Below are 16115 nucleotides of genomic sequence, written 5' to 3'. Positions count from 1 at the left end.
ATTTAAAATAAATATTTACACTATTATTATTAAAGAATATAAAGAATATTTCGAGTTCATATACCATAAATATTTTTCAGTACATTTTAAAAATATATTCTACATATTGTTGATAATAATTTTTGTATTATTCCTAAGTGGTTTATGAAAAATAATTATATAATCTGTAAAAAAAATATTTTTTGAAAATAAATTTGTAAAATATTTATAAATATTTATGATAATATTCTATGCTATCTCTCTGGGAAGTCTGTAACACTTTAAGTGACACCCTGTAAACAGCAGGTTACCACCTAAATCGTACCTTTTGCAGCACGTTACAAAGCACCACGTAATAAACGTTAAGGTTAATGTATAAAGGTTAAACATATCAAACCTGAAATAATTATCTAAAATATCAAGCTATAATTTCCAATGTTTATTTGTATACAAATTAGTACCAAATGAGAAATATAATTAAAAATAACTTAAGTGATATTCAGTAATTCTCCCCTAATATATAACTTTATAAGCATAATTAAGCAATTTTATTTTTTTCTGCAAAGCATATATCTATCATATATTTTTGATTCTGACAATGAGATGTCTGGTATAAAAAAAATTGTGCATTTCGTATATTTCTATAACCATATTGCAAACATTTCAACTATAAAATTGAAAAAAAATTATATATAATTACTAATATATGTAAATAACTGTACAAAATGATGAAAAGAGTATTATATGTATGTATTTACATATATGTATTTACATATATGTATAGATGTATTTATATCGCGGGTCTAAATTTTCTTCTGCAATTAGGGCAAAGGGCCTGCAACATAAATAAATACAATCGTGAATTTTAGTGCACGAATAAAAAAAATTTAGATAATGTTTTCAAATTTTACCCCAGGATTATATTTTGTCAATTCGTTAACGCAATCCTTGTGAAAATTATGTCTACAGGGACGCAGTTGTACTACATCCGAATCAATTAATGCGTATTGACAAATTGAACAATTGTTTATATCGTCTTTATTTGTCACGTGTTCTCTTCTTTCTTTACTTTTTGAAGAGTTCAATGAATTTCTTCTATTTAATAACACACTGGAAGCAAATATCTCTTGTAGAAAACGTAATGTTTTTAATATTTTAATCTTTAATCTTTGAAAAAAAAAAGAAAATGAAAAAATAAGAGAAAACAATGGTTCTTCCACTGTTATAGAGATAGAAAAGAAGGTGGTAACATGACTTTACATTTGTTTTGTACAATAATTTTGTTAATAATTATTGTATAATCATTAAAATTTTTTAATTGAAATTTAACGCGCGATTACACCCATCAATGTGTTGTTAAATCATTTCTAAACACAAATTATAAAATATTTATTAGAATAAAAATGTAACGACATTGTAATGGCCAAAAAAACATAGAATAACTTTTCGACAAAAATGTAAAAAATTGTTTTTGTTTAAAAAAAAAACATTAAAAAACAGTGTAGTTATATTTATTAAAAAAAATGAACAATTGTTGCAGAATGAATAAATAAATATAGATATTGTTGTGTGTATATATAATCTGACTATGAATTGTACGTGAGTGACTCTAAAATCTAAGATATCGATTTTGATGGAAATCGAATAAATTTTAAATCACCTAATCAATTAAATTTCAGTAACACTAGCAATCATATTAGAGCAGCCACTTTGAATTTTTTAAAAGATCATGTTTTTTCTTACAGTACAAAAATTTTAAGCTCCTCAATGTCTTATTTTGATTTAATGAATTGCGTAGACTTGTTGTGAAGTGTCCCTAATATATACATACAGGTACACAACGCTTCCTTATATAAACTGTAGTACTGAAAATCTATAATACATGTAAACTATTAATTTAACTTTATTTAATTAATAATTTAATTTGTAGTAGAATTAAAATAAATTTATCAAAATATAACTGTTTGATCTAAAATGTCGAAAAGACATTAGAACAACAGATATTAGATATGTTAAGACATCAGTATACTTAATGGGGACGAGCATTTTTATACTTTTTTTGCATGAACAATCATCTGATAATTTTTGTATTATATTTTTGTTATATAATTTATATAATTTAATAACACCTAAGAACGTTATGTATATAAATTTAACCAATATTTTGCCAAAATATATAGTGTATAATCAACAAAAAACATCGTATGTTTTTTTAAATTGCTTAGAAAAAAATAAACTTTAAAAATCTGGATTAATATTAGCAAGATTTTAACGAAAAACTTGTGAAAAATAATAACAAACTTTTATTTTCTTCTTCAATTAAAAAAAACGTTTTTGTAGGGTATTCATGCGATATAAAAAAGTCACATTTAACAAATTAAATTTTCACCTAGGAATTCTTAAAGTAGAGTCTTTGCCCTTTAATTTAAAAGAGTTCATGTAAGTTGAATGATTTTTCGCAAAGTTGCGTCACTTTAAAAATTGCCTAAAAATTTGGTCAAAATTTTTGTCCCATTTTTTTGCGCTAGTATATTATACATACCGTGATAGGAAGATTTTGCAAACATTGCAAAATAATGGCATCAAAAATTGTGCTATGATAATTCGTCATAACGCAACAGTTTTGTCAAAATATAATTCTTAAATAATATTTGTTGATGATTAGACAAATATAATTTAAAACATGAGTATTTTGCAATTATTTCAGCATTTAAAATTATTACATTATAATCTTCAATATTTTCACAATTTAATGTAGCAATAATGCAGCAATAAGGGTACAGTTCCGAAAACGACTTACCTCCGATTTTTTTGAAACTACGTATTCTTACGTAATTTGGGGCGCTGATTACGAATATGATAGTGAATATTGGCGCAAATTTGATTTTTATTGCGAAAACCATGAAAAAACCATAAAAAATATTTCGAAACTTTATCCAGCAATAATAATGTGCAATATTTACAGCATTTAATCTCCAACATTTAATTCAAAATTAATATCAAAAGGTATTATAACAAAGTTAACAAATATCGCTTGTTTAACAGACATTTAATACACATTAAAAAAGAGGTACTTTCACCGATAGATTAATTGCGCGTCGGAGAGTTTATCTTATTGATAGTAATAACGGCCAAAAACTCTTAAATTATTTCTATATTATAATGCATAAATATTAAAACATGAAATATTACACATCCCATGTTTCAATATTTGTGCATCATAATTTAGAAATAATTTTGGAATAATTTAAATTTTTCGTACACAATATTTCTAAAAATTTTGAACATGTTACGACTAAAATATTTTTCTCAATTATTGCACAACTTATTTTTGAATTTAATTTTGCAAATGTGCTGTTAAAATAATTCACCATATCGCTATTGTTATGCCAACATACCATTGAAAAATTTAATTGCGCAAACATTTATTAATATTTCATAAAAGGTTAAGGTTTCTACATCTATTTCTTCAAATATGCCCTCATAATGACGGATTATAAATTTTTTACAATATTTTGTCATACAATTTTATAAATCTTTTTCTATCAGAGTATGCATAATATCCAATTTTTATAGCAATTTAAAATAAAAATTGATTATTTTCGTACAATTGTTTATTGTATATTGAATATGTTGTTCCAAAAATATTAAAAACAGTTTATTTTTGTTATATTCATAATGATAGTAATAATTTATAGTTTATTATATTTAATATACATAAACGTAAATATACAGGTGTGTCTAAACTGTCGCGAAATTTTTTAATAACAAATTTTTTGTGACATTTTGAGAAGAAATTTCTAATGCAAAAATGTCGAAGCTATAATAATTTTGAAATGGGAAGAGTTTAAACATCACGAACGAAGGCTAGAATTTCGCGCACTCAGGTAGTGATAAAGGTGGTTTTAAATGCGTTTAACAATAACATCTTTATTCAATAAATTATTATACAAATATGCTATAAGAGTTTCATTAAAAAATCAATTCTGTTCATTCATAATAAATTTGTTGTAAAAACAATTCCAAAACAATTGAACAAAATGTTTTCATTAAAACTTCAATACGTATGTACTTTGTATCGACATCAATATTTTTTTCTTATAAAAAATATTATTAAACTTGCGAAAAACTATGAAAAATTAAAAAATTTATTTTAATTCAATATTGTACACAATCAATTTTAACGTTTTTTTCGCATAATTAATAATATTTCTCCAGAAAGTTAACTGTCATTATACTGTCATAGATATTCTGTTGGATATTGTTGCACTTCCCGCGATACTTCCGTACTCCCGGTCTCCTCGCGTGCTCACTTCTAACTTATGGACGCACGCGGGAAATAACACTCACTCGTGATAAGAAGAAAGTATTATTTATTGATCTACTTTGTATACACGAGCTTAACAGCTCTAAAAACAAACATCAGAAACCAAAACGTTTCCCAAGACAACCGAGCGATCAATAATATCGATCTGCTGGACCAGCTGACTCGCGCGGCCGGGCATCATTCCAAGCGACGCGTGCAACACTGCCCCCCTTCTTCAAATTGTCTTCCCGACAATTTAAGGGGGGGTAGCACGAACCCTTGACGCCTCCCTGCTCTATTCCGAGCTGCAACGGGCTATCAAGCGGCATCACTTCCGGTTCATTTCGTAACCTGAAGGTCCTTCGGGCGGTGTCTACTTCTCGACGAGTTGAACATGCTCCCTCAAGAATTTCCTACGCCCCTTTCACCCTTTTCCTCACTCTTGTGAGTTTCTTTCTTGATTTTCGGACTAAGGCGGGGATTTTACTATTTATCGTGGACACTTTGCCTCTCAAAGGCTTCTCAAGTCTCTGCTTTGGCATTTGCAATTCGACCAGAGGACAAAACCACGATTCAAAAACCCTGGGTGAGGCAGTCTTCTTCCGAAGATAAACTTTTAAAATAATAATCCAGCATTTTTTGTACTCGAATGCTCGCCCCACGGGAAGTAATTTAACAAATAAAATAAAAAAATGTACGTAGTAACTTTTCAAAATTAATGCAAAAAGATCTTTTTAATCCAAGCAATTTAAACTAACGGACTCATTCTCAATCCTTCTTTCGCGGAAAAAAGCTAACCTATCTTCATAAACCACCTTCCTCTTGTGACGCAAAGATTTTCTAATACAATACACGTCATTCAATTTCTTAATGATAAAATAAGGTCCTTCCCAATTACTTCGAAGTTTTGGAGCCTTTCTCTAATCCTACGCGGATTAAATAATCAAACCTTCTCTCCTTCATCGTAAAAGATTTTCCTCGCCTCACGATCATACAAGGCCTTCACACGTTTCGACCTAATTTTATAATCGCTCTCCAACATTATGCTGAATCTGATTCAACCTAATCTTCAAATTTATAATAAAATTTCCGGTAAGTTATGGACTTTCCTCCGGAGGGTTACCAAAAAGATCTATAGGTAACCTGAGTTCTCGACCAAAATAAAGTACTGAAAGAGTTACATCAGTCGCTTCGTGTTTCGAAGATCTATAGGTCAATAAGAACATCGGAATCCATCGATCCAAATCCTTTTGATTCTCTGAAATAAACTTCGCCAAATAATTTTCAATCGTCTGATGCTGTCTCTCTACTTGTCCATCCGATTGCGGATGCAAACGGTTGTCCTAGTTTTTGTATTGCCAAAAGATCCATTAACTCCAAAAACAATTTCGATTCAAAATCTCGCCCTTGATCGGTGTGAACTTCCAAAGGAATTCCATGTCCCGAAATCACTTGATCAATAAATATTTTCACAATACTTTTAGCAAGAATATTCTTAAGAGGAAAAACTTCCACCCACTTGGTGAAACAACCGACAATAACTAACAAAAATCTGTTTCCGGAAGTAGAAGTTGGCAGAGGACAAAGAATATCCATTTACAATCTCTCAAACGATTTCCATACATTATAAATCTGCAGGGGCAATTTTCCCTTACCAGCTGGCCCCTTCTTTGAGATACAAACCACACAGGTTTCGCATCACTCCTCAACGTCACGCTTACACGTACCCCAAAAGAATCGCTTCCGTATTTTATCAAGAGTCTTATTGACTCCACTGGAGGACGAATCATGAGCCTCCTCAAGGATCTGCCTAACTCGTTTGCGGGGAACAAATTGAAAAACGTTTGTTTTTAAATTGGGCGCCTCTCACTTCCTATACAGAAGAACATCATTTAAAAATAAAGAATATCATATAAATCAATAGGAGCAATAAATTCGAGCACAAATATCCGATGAAGAAATCTCTGCGTGAAAAGGACATCGATCTGCTGGACCAGCTGATTCGCGCGGCTGGGCATCATTCCGAGCGACACGTGCAACAATATCATCAATATTAAGAAATGTAATTCTTAATAATAAGAAAAAATGACGGCAATAATTTGCAAAACGATAGAATTATATTATATCGTTACGTTTATGTTGTTAATTATTATGTTAATTTTATTAAATCGTATGTTTATTTGTGTAAATAAATTATTTTCAATATTAGTAAAGTTTAACAACATTTACAAAATATGTATGAAATAATTAAAATATTTCTTTAATCTTCACGAATTTTAAAGCAGTACACCTGTTTCGAATTATTTTATATTATTTCCTTCTATTTTCGTAGTAATTTCTTTTTCTTTTCTCTGAATTCTCTTATGATTTTTAAGAAAAAAATTTTGATGCAGTTTACTTAATGTATAGCAGGATTGAATAATTAGTTGATTTATTATGGTCTCCCCTGAGGGTTGTCGTGGTGTTTTCAGGAGACCATAAAATCCCTTACACATCCTCCTTTCTTCCTCTTTCACATTAATCACATATCCTCCAAAATATATATATATATATATGTGGGGCATTCTCTGTCAACCGGAATCACGTCTTCCACCCTTATTTTCAACTCTTAGGGATCTATGAAATAAAAAATTGACGCTGGATTTCGAAAAAGTATCCTTGAATACCCTTGAAAATGCTTTTCCTGTAAGAGTTCATCATGATTCGAATGATAAATTCACAAATAAGTGAAATTTTCTGGTGTGTACACAGTTTCCAGCCGCCGTACTGGAGCCACCATATTGGATTTTTCAAAACGCCACAGTGCTTTCAAAAGTTAAAGTTATAAGCTACATTTTGGTCACTAGCAGAAATTTAAAAAATTTTTTTTGTAATGGAAGGAGAGAAGGTCCGGTTGACAGAGAATGCCCCATATATATACACATCATTTCATAATCCTTTCTCGCGTCCTGGTCCTTGAGTAGCCTCGCAAATATTTTTCCTCCATCTCCTTAACACTCACCTACAATCCTATTCTCCTTCCCTCCCCATTCCCTGTCTTCTTTTCCTGCAAATCTCTTTCTTTCTCCTCTTCCTCTCCTCCAATTCTCTTTACATCCTTTTGCGGCCGCCATCTCCTGCATCTCTTCTTCTCCTCCCTTCATCTCTGTCAACTCTCCGCAAATCTTCTTCACTCCTTCCATCACCTTTTCCTTATCTTTCTTCTCTTCACTTTTCTCACTATCCACCCATCTTTCATTCGCTTTCCTCCTTGCAGCCATTCTCCTATCTGTTAACCTCCTGGCCATGCGCCCGACTCACATTTCGCCATCAATACATCAACCCATCTTCTGTATCACCTCTCCGTCAATCATCGCCCTCCGGCCACCACTTCCATATATCGCTGCATCAATATCCCGATCTATATCCACGTGCACGCTCGCTGTCTCATGTTGTCATCCTCTCACTCTTCCAACTCCGCCCCCCCGTTGGCCAGTCTCACTTCTTCCACTCTCCGCCCATGCCAATTCATCCTTTCCATAGACTTACTAGAATGCTTATGAGATGGAAAAACAGTGGTAAGAGTATCCGTCACTGAGAAAAGGATAACTGTCGTTAATATGGGTTGCTATCTTTTTCTAGTAGGCGTAACTTACGTCAGTGAACCTAGTACCCCCACCATTAAATAAAAAATTCGGACCTACCGTATAATTTTCTGCTAATTATCTGCTAATTTTCTGCCCTAGTCCCAAATTTTTTGCTCCTACCCGTTTGCAGGAAATTAAGATCAAAAGCGGGAGTGCTAGCTTCACATGACGCTAGCACCCCCATTAATAAAAAAAACAAATAAAAAATCAAATACATCAGAATTTTCTGCTCATTTTAGGCTTTAAGAAACTGTAAACAAATATCAAAAATATCGAACGATTATCCAAGTATCGGTACTCAGAAACATTATATCGCAATATTATAAGAGAAAATGGTTAAAAACAACAAACTACCAGGACAATACTATACCAGGACAACTTTAAGTTTTTTGTTATGTGAAGCTAGCACACTCACGTTTAATCTTAATTTCCTGCAAACGGGTAGGAGCAAAAAATTTGGGACTAGAGCAATTAGCAGATAATTAAAAGAAAATTATACGGTACCAAATTTTTTATTTAGTGGTGGGGATGCTAGGTTAACTAACGTGCGTAACTTCGTAGCAGCGAGGAAGGTCCTTTTTATATTCTACTTCGCATACGCAGCAACTCAACATCATTATTTCAATTGTTTAAATAAAATTATTTACACGTTAGACTCATTAACTCCAAAATATCCGTTTTGATTATCCGATCTCACATGAAACTCACATCGACAACACGCATACTATGACAACACGCTCACGCTCTGACAACGTTATTGGTCGCTATGCTTCCCCACTATTTTGCATTAAAAAGAGATAGAACCTCATCTTAACGACAGTTATCCTTTTTTTAGTAATGGATACCCCCACTACCTTCATAAGCAGTCTATTCTAGTATCTATTCTATGATCCTCTCTCTGACTCTTCTTTTTGGCCTTATTCCAATTCTTTTCTTTGCCTACACATCTCTCTTCCTTCCTCCCTTCCCGACCTTCTCTCCAATGTCCGGCCCTTCTCTCATCTCGTGCCTCTTCTCCAATTACCTCACTGATCACTTTGGCCACTAAATCAGTTTATTTCACCAAAAAATTCCGGCAGCAAGAACCCCGCCTGTCTATCACTCGCCGCCATTTTTCCGCCTCTCAGGATTGAATAAGTAATTGGGATTTATTTTATCGATAAATTCAATTATAAAAATGTTTTTATCGACTGCCGTAGAAATTTATCATATGAACCAAACAAATGTAATGACAGTTAACCTTCTGGAAAAATATTATTAATTACACGAAGAAAACGTTAAAACTGATTGTGTACAATATCGAATTCAAATAAATTTTTAAATTTCTAATAGATTTTCGCAAGTTTAATTATATTTTACATAAAAAAAAAAAAAAGCGCGCAAAATTCTAGCCCTGTTAATCATGATTCTTAAACTCTTTGCCATTTGAAAATTATTATAGCCTCGACATTTTTGTATTAGAATTTTCTTCTCAAAATGTTACAAAGAATTTGTTTAAAAAAAATCTCGTGCCAGTTTAGAAACACCCTGTGTATGTATATATTTTTTAACTAATTTTAGAACCATAATTCAAATTATTGATGGAAATTTTTTATCATATTGATTCCAAAAAAAATACAACTAATGAGTTTGTAGTTTCTAAATTTTATTAATTTTTAAATAATATTATAGAGTTAAAACAGCCTTAATAAATGTTTATTTCTTTACTTTTTTTAAGAAATACTACATATTATATGCATATATATGTATATATGTATATGTCATAATACGTACATATATATAATATGCACATGCACACACACACACACACACACACACACACACACACACACACACACACACGCGCGCGCACGCACGCACGCACGCACGCACGCACGCACGCACGCACGCACGCACGCACGCACGCACGCACGCACGCACGCGCGCGTATAATATTTATTATTTAAAAAAAATAATAATAAATAAACATTTATTAAGGCTGTTTTGACTCAATCATATTATTTAAAAGTTACTAAAATTTAGAACTACAAACTCATTAGTTGTATTTTTTTTTTAGAATCAATATGATAAATTTCCATCAATAATCCGAATTATGGTTCTAAAATTAAGAAAAAGAAAACATTAGCTTATAAGAACTTATTTGGTAAAAATAACTATTACAACAATTTTAAATAACTTTAAATGTAATCAACTTTTAAACGAGTACGCGGATTCAAATAAATGTTTACACAAATAGTTTTATGTCACTGTAAAGGCACCACTACACCGCAAGTTTTTCTGGCAGTTCGATTTGCACTCCAAATAATTTTAGAATTCCTGATAAGTTTCAGAAATAGTTTCATTGATTTAGTTAAAGAAATAAATTTTAAAAATATAAGGTGCTAATTTTTCCTAGCTTTTAATTTGGTTGCTGCATCGCACTACAAGAGTAAAGTATCACTTACCTACAAAAAGATTTGGAACTATTGTTGAACTGTCAGAAAATCCCATAAAGTCGACTAGAACTCGCCAGTGGTACTTTACTCATGTAGTGCAATGCCAGCGGCCAAATAAAAAAAATTGTTTAAATATATTTAATGGACGAAACCAAAACCTTTCAGAAACTGTATTGCGGGTGCAAGTATAACTGCTGATGGAACTTTCGTTTTTTACTAGTGAGGTGCCAGAAGAAATTAATACTTCATATTTTCAAATTTTATTTTTTAAACAAAATCAACGAAACTATTTCTAAAACTTATCAGAAACTTTAGAACTATTTAAGGCAAGTAGAACTGTCACAAAAACTTGTGGTGCAGAAAATTACAGTGCCAACTTCACAGTGATTATTTTTATTACTGTTTTATTCGTATAAAATTTGATTTAATTCATAATGCCACTTGCTTATCAAATTTGTAAATAAGTATTATAAAATGTGATTTTGCTTAAAAATCAGAAGTAAATATAAAATTATATAATTTTTAAACTAATAAAGAAATTATGTTCAAATTTTACGGAGATACTCGAATAGAATAACAGAACAGTCTGTAAAAATTTCAAATTTTAATAATATTTTAGAATAACATCCCTAAACTTTATGTATTATAAATTAAACATAAAAATATCAAAATTTCAAACTTATAATATATTTTAATTTATACTAATTAATAGACTTTTAACAAATGTTAACATATGTATAATAATACTGATAGTATACATATACATATATATATATATATATTTATATACATATATACAGGGTGTTCCAAATTAACCGGAGGAGCCGACATGTACGTATTCCTCATGAAAAACTGAGTCGAAAATGTCAGTAGCAAAATCTTGAGGGATCAATAGTTTTCAAATGGTAAGCCTTTGAAACCTTCCAACCACAGGCCGTGAAGCTCGCGCTGTCAGGCGCGGCGCAACTAAGCGGCCGGCCGGTCGCTTTGACGAGTATCGCTAAACGGTATGGTATTGAACGAGTACAAATCTGTGAAATCTCTATTAATATTTGTTGTTGTATTCTTAAATCGAGTCCAATTTAATTGACAAAAAGTAATATCAGTTGTAAATTCGATAAAACGTCATTTATATCAATAAAAAATATGTGTTTCTGAAATACGTTTTATGTATAAATAAATTAATAAATAAAATCAATACTAATTAAATTATTTAATCAAATAATATTAAAAACATCAGTCGACAACATTTCCAAAACTTTTTTTCAAAAAGTTCTGTCACAAACAGAAAACATTTACATTTGAAATTCGCATTTGATGTAAATAAATATTTCATATTTAGGAAATGAAATGAACAAAATTCCGAATTATGATATAAGAGGAAAAGGAAGTAATACTGTGAAGGAATCGACGTGAGTAAATAATAAGTATTATTATTACAAATTACATTTTAAATAATATTTTAGAAACTTTTAGAGTGATCGAATTGATGAGGCGCTTGCAACCATTACGCCTGAAAGGGTACAATGATCGAGAGAAAATTTGATTAGACGTGCTCAGCTTTGTATTGAAATGGGTGGTGGCCATTTCGAACACCTACTCTAAAAGTTTCTAAAATATTATTCAAAATGTAATTTGTAATAATAATACTTATTATTTACTTACGTCGATTCCTTCACAGTATTACTTTCTTTTCCTCTTATATCATAATTCGGAATTTCTTTCATTTTATTTCCTAAATATGAAATATTTATTTACATTAAATGCGAATTTCAAATGTAAATGTTTTCTGTTTGTGACAAAACTTTTTGAAAAAAAGTTTTGGAAATGTTGTCGACTGATGTTTTTAATATTATTTGATTAAATAATTTAATTAGTATTGATTTTATTTATTAATTTATTTATACATAAAACGTATTTCAGAAACACATATTTTTTATTGATATAAATGACGTTTTATCGAATTTACAACTGATATTACTTTTTGTCAATTAAATTGGACTCGATTTAAGAATACAACAACAAATATTAATAGAGATTTCACAGATTTGTACTCGTTCAATACCATACCGTTTAGCGATACTCGTCAAAGCGACCGGCCGGCCGCTTAGTTGCGCCGCGCCTGACAGCGCGAGCTTCACGGCCTGTGGTTGGAAGGTTTCAAAGGCTTACCATTTGAAAACTATTGATCCCTCAAGATTTTGCTACTGACATTTTCGACTCAGTTTTTCATGAGGAATACGTACATGTCGGCTCCTCCGGTTAATTTGGAACACCCTGTATATATATATATACACACATATATCAATATACATATACATATATATACAATATATATATATATATATATATATATATATATATATATACACACACACACTATACACATATATCAATATACATATACATATATACAATATATATATATATATATATATATATACAGGTGGCTTGTTCTTTTTCGCTGCACTGCTGCACAGTAAGACAAAAATTTTTTTCTCACTCTAACTTATTGCACCAGTGCAGCAGTGCAGCGAAAAAGAACAGGCCATTGGTGTCTGAAATTTTTTTGTGACAATTGCAAAATGATAGAAGACTTTTCTACTCGGTTTGGTCCATCCTACCTTCATGCAAGCGCTATGTAAAAAAAATTCAGCCACTCTGTATATATATTGAGCATTCTATGTCAAGTAGGCCACTTTATTTTCGTCAGGTCGGATACTTTTTTTAACCTAACCTAACCTAACTTAACCTAACACGGCTTAAAATTTTCCTTAACATCTCTACTTTATTACCCTAAAATTTCAAGTTGTAATCTCAATGGGTTTAAAGATGGCGTTTTGATCTTTCCTGAGATTCAGAGCACAAGCTCTATTCTACATATCTAGGAGGTGACGTCAAGGAGCTAATCTAACAAGTTTGGGAGTTAAGAATTCGGAATGTAAGGTGTGGAGATTTAAAGTTTACTTAAAGATCCTTTATATTTTAAGTTTTTACTTAAAAAAGTTTTTTCTATTTTTCGTTCGTCATAGTGAATAGGGCATTTTAGTTTTTGAAAATCTGACTACGGATTCGTAATTGGAGACCATAAAATCTCCGTATACTGATTTTTATGGAATTTGAAATTTTTCAGTTTTTCATCTGCCATATTGAATCGGTCATTTTGTACAGGATACAGGTCAGTGATGAAATGTCTTGGGAATAAAGTTGCACATGTGTTATAAGCAAACGTTATGAGTCCTTAGTAACGTATGTATTCTGTCTTCAATATAAGGTATCGTTAGATCCCAACAAGAAATGTAAAATAAATTGCAGTGAGAGAAGAAAATTTCCATTAAAAAATGGAATAGATGTATATACATAATTATATTTAATAATATATATAACAATACTGTACATTGCAAGACACTACGTGTTATTAAAAACATGGAACCCCTTGTACGCACCTAGGCACATCAGTGAAGAGCAGACGACGTCTGGCTGTGATCACTTACGCATGTGCAAGCATGCAGTCTAGCGTGGGAAAAAATCCCACAACATTTCATCACTGAATTACAAGTCGACCGTTGTGTTTACATCGCTATCAGTTTTGGTAGTCATATGTTATGTTGGTTACTGTGCAGCATTTCTTCCCATCAGTAGGGAAAACTGGAAAAACCGATATCACATTAATCTTATCTAAGCTATGAGTTATAGCCGCCATGTTGATTTTGCCATTTGGAATTCCATATAGCACATATTTACATTCGGGATCAGTATCACGATCCCAACCACTTTTCAATGTTATTCATTTTGAAAATATCAGCTAATACATCTGGAAGAATAGAACCCCATGCTTCAAATTTCGAGAAAAATCAAAGCACCATCTTTGAAGTTGAGATTACAACTTGAAGTTTTAAGGCGATAAAGTAGATATGTCAAGGAAAATTTTGAGCTGTGTTATGGCGTTTTCGACCGGTGCTGGGTTAACCCGTATCAGGTTCTTTTCTTCTAAAACTGGCCAATCATAGTTATTCCCTTCTTTACAAGAATGGCTGTGATTGTCCTTATGATGTCATTAATCGCTCCTGGACCAATTAACCCAAGACAATCAAAAACGCTATTAGATAAAAAAAGTGTCTGACCTGACAAAAATGAAGTACCTCACTTGACATTGGATACTTGATATATAATAGTAATAATTTATTATTATTATTATTTTGAACATATATATATTCATATTACATTTTTAGCATATTTAAATTTTTGTATTACATAAACAAATACTTGCAGTGTTTTCTATATTTGAGCAAGTTTCAGTAGTTATTACAAATGTACATAATATTGTATGTCAAATATTATTAAATAAGAAAGCACTTATGTATACATATATATGTATGTATATGTATATTCATATAACAATCCAAATTTGAAAAAGAATAAGGAAGTATGTATAATTAAATGATAAAATATATCTTGAAGAAGTTTTGAAATGCTCAAAAGTAAAAATACTTTAAGTATAATAATGTCGGCTATTATACATTGTATTGGCTATATATACTACATGTAAAACAATGTAAATTATTATTATTAAACAATCACTAATGTGGAAAGAATCTTTCTCTGTACTTTCATATAACGAATAATTCTATACATAGTATAGTTTCTCTGTAAAAGGAATAAAATACGAACAAGCAACATTACAGCAAACTTGTCCTTGAACAAAGCACATATCATGGTATAAGTTTCTTATACAAATTTCATATTGGATTCATGAAATTGTGATATAAACAAAATAAAAAATATATCACAAGTATGTACTTCTTGTAAATATTGTATCTTTCAATGATATTTTGTGATAATTGATTAGCAAAATGCTATTACCAAAAAATCATAAGAAATATCATAAAATACCATCTTCTTCTCTAGTTATAGAAAAAAAATCGAAATTATAGGAAAAATATTTTAATATCTGCAGAAGGTGAAAAGTAAATTCATAGAATAAAAAAAAATTAGATAATATTAATGTGCAAATGATTATGTATAACATATATAACATGTTATATATACATTACATATAAAATAAGTATATCTATAATAATCTGTAATAATATAATGAAATACTTCTCAGTTGCATGCGATGTTGACCAAGAACGGTCTTCATAGTGATCTTCTGATGGCCTTCTGCTACCCCTCGAATACGATAATGACTGTCCATCTGTGCGATTATTTTCGGTGAATACGTAATACAGAAAAGTCGCTATTCCAACTCCGACTCCGACAAGTAATACTAATCCGGGATACGTCATTTTTATTACATTTAAGCGATATGGGCGCAACAATATCTTTCGCTCATTTTCATGTCTTATGATTTTCGTAATATTGTATCATGTTTAGATTTAATACACATTCGCTAAAGAATTAAATCTCAACTGCAGGATTCTCTGCTTTTCATCAATCGCAAGATAATCACTTTCTAACCAATTCTTGCGTAATACGAAACAAAAAGAATCACATATACACTAATCCTAACCTAACTACGAAAGTGCCACTGAGTTTGTTCAGGTAGCATGCTCCAACAACTTCTAAGGTCTGTTCGCGTCACATGCCCCAACATGCTCCTATTCACCCCAACGCACTCCAATACGTTGATTCCGATGACGCCAACCTATTAGAATGCGTTGGAGTGAGTAGGAGCATGTCGGGGCATGGCGACGCGAACAAACCACTAGGGTCTGTTCGAGTCACATGCTCCGACATGCTCCTATTCACCCCAACGCACTCCAATAC

The 16115-nt window shown here is 31.1% G+C and overlaps 1 protein-coding gene across 1 annotated transcript; it reads right to left on the bottom strand.

Annotated features, from left to right (window-relative positions):
* Positions 1–397: 397 nt before the first annotated feature.
* Positions 398–15901, bottom strand: LOC105832718 (E3 ubiquitin-protein ligase RNF13). The gene is made up of 3 exons (XM_036283542.1): positions 15450–15901; positions 891–1089; positions 398–814 (listed from the first exon to the last, which is right to left on the bottom strand). Exons 1-3 carry the CDS (start codon positions 15632–15634, stop codon positions 770–772), a joined length of 429 nt encoding a protein of 142 aa, XP_036139435.1. The 5' UTR covers positions 15635–15901; the 3' UTR covers positions 398–769.
* Between the last annotated feature and the right edge of the window lie 214 nt (positions 15902–16115).

This window comes from Monomorium pharaonis, chromosome 1 (genome assembly GCF_013373865.1).
Source record: "Monomorium pharaonis isolate MP-MQ-018 chromosome 1, ASM1337386v2, whole genome shotgun sequence".
Lineage (NCBI taxonomy): Eukaryota > Metazoa > Arthropoda > Insecta > Hymenoptera > Formicidae > Monomorium > Monomorium pharaonis.
This window is presented reverse-complemented; position numbering and strand designations above follow the sequence as displayed.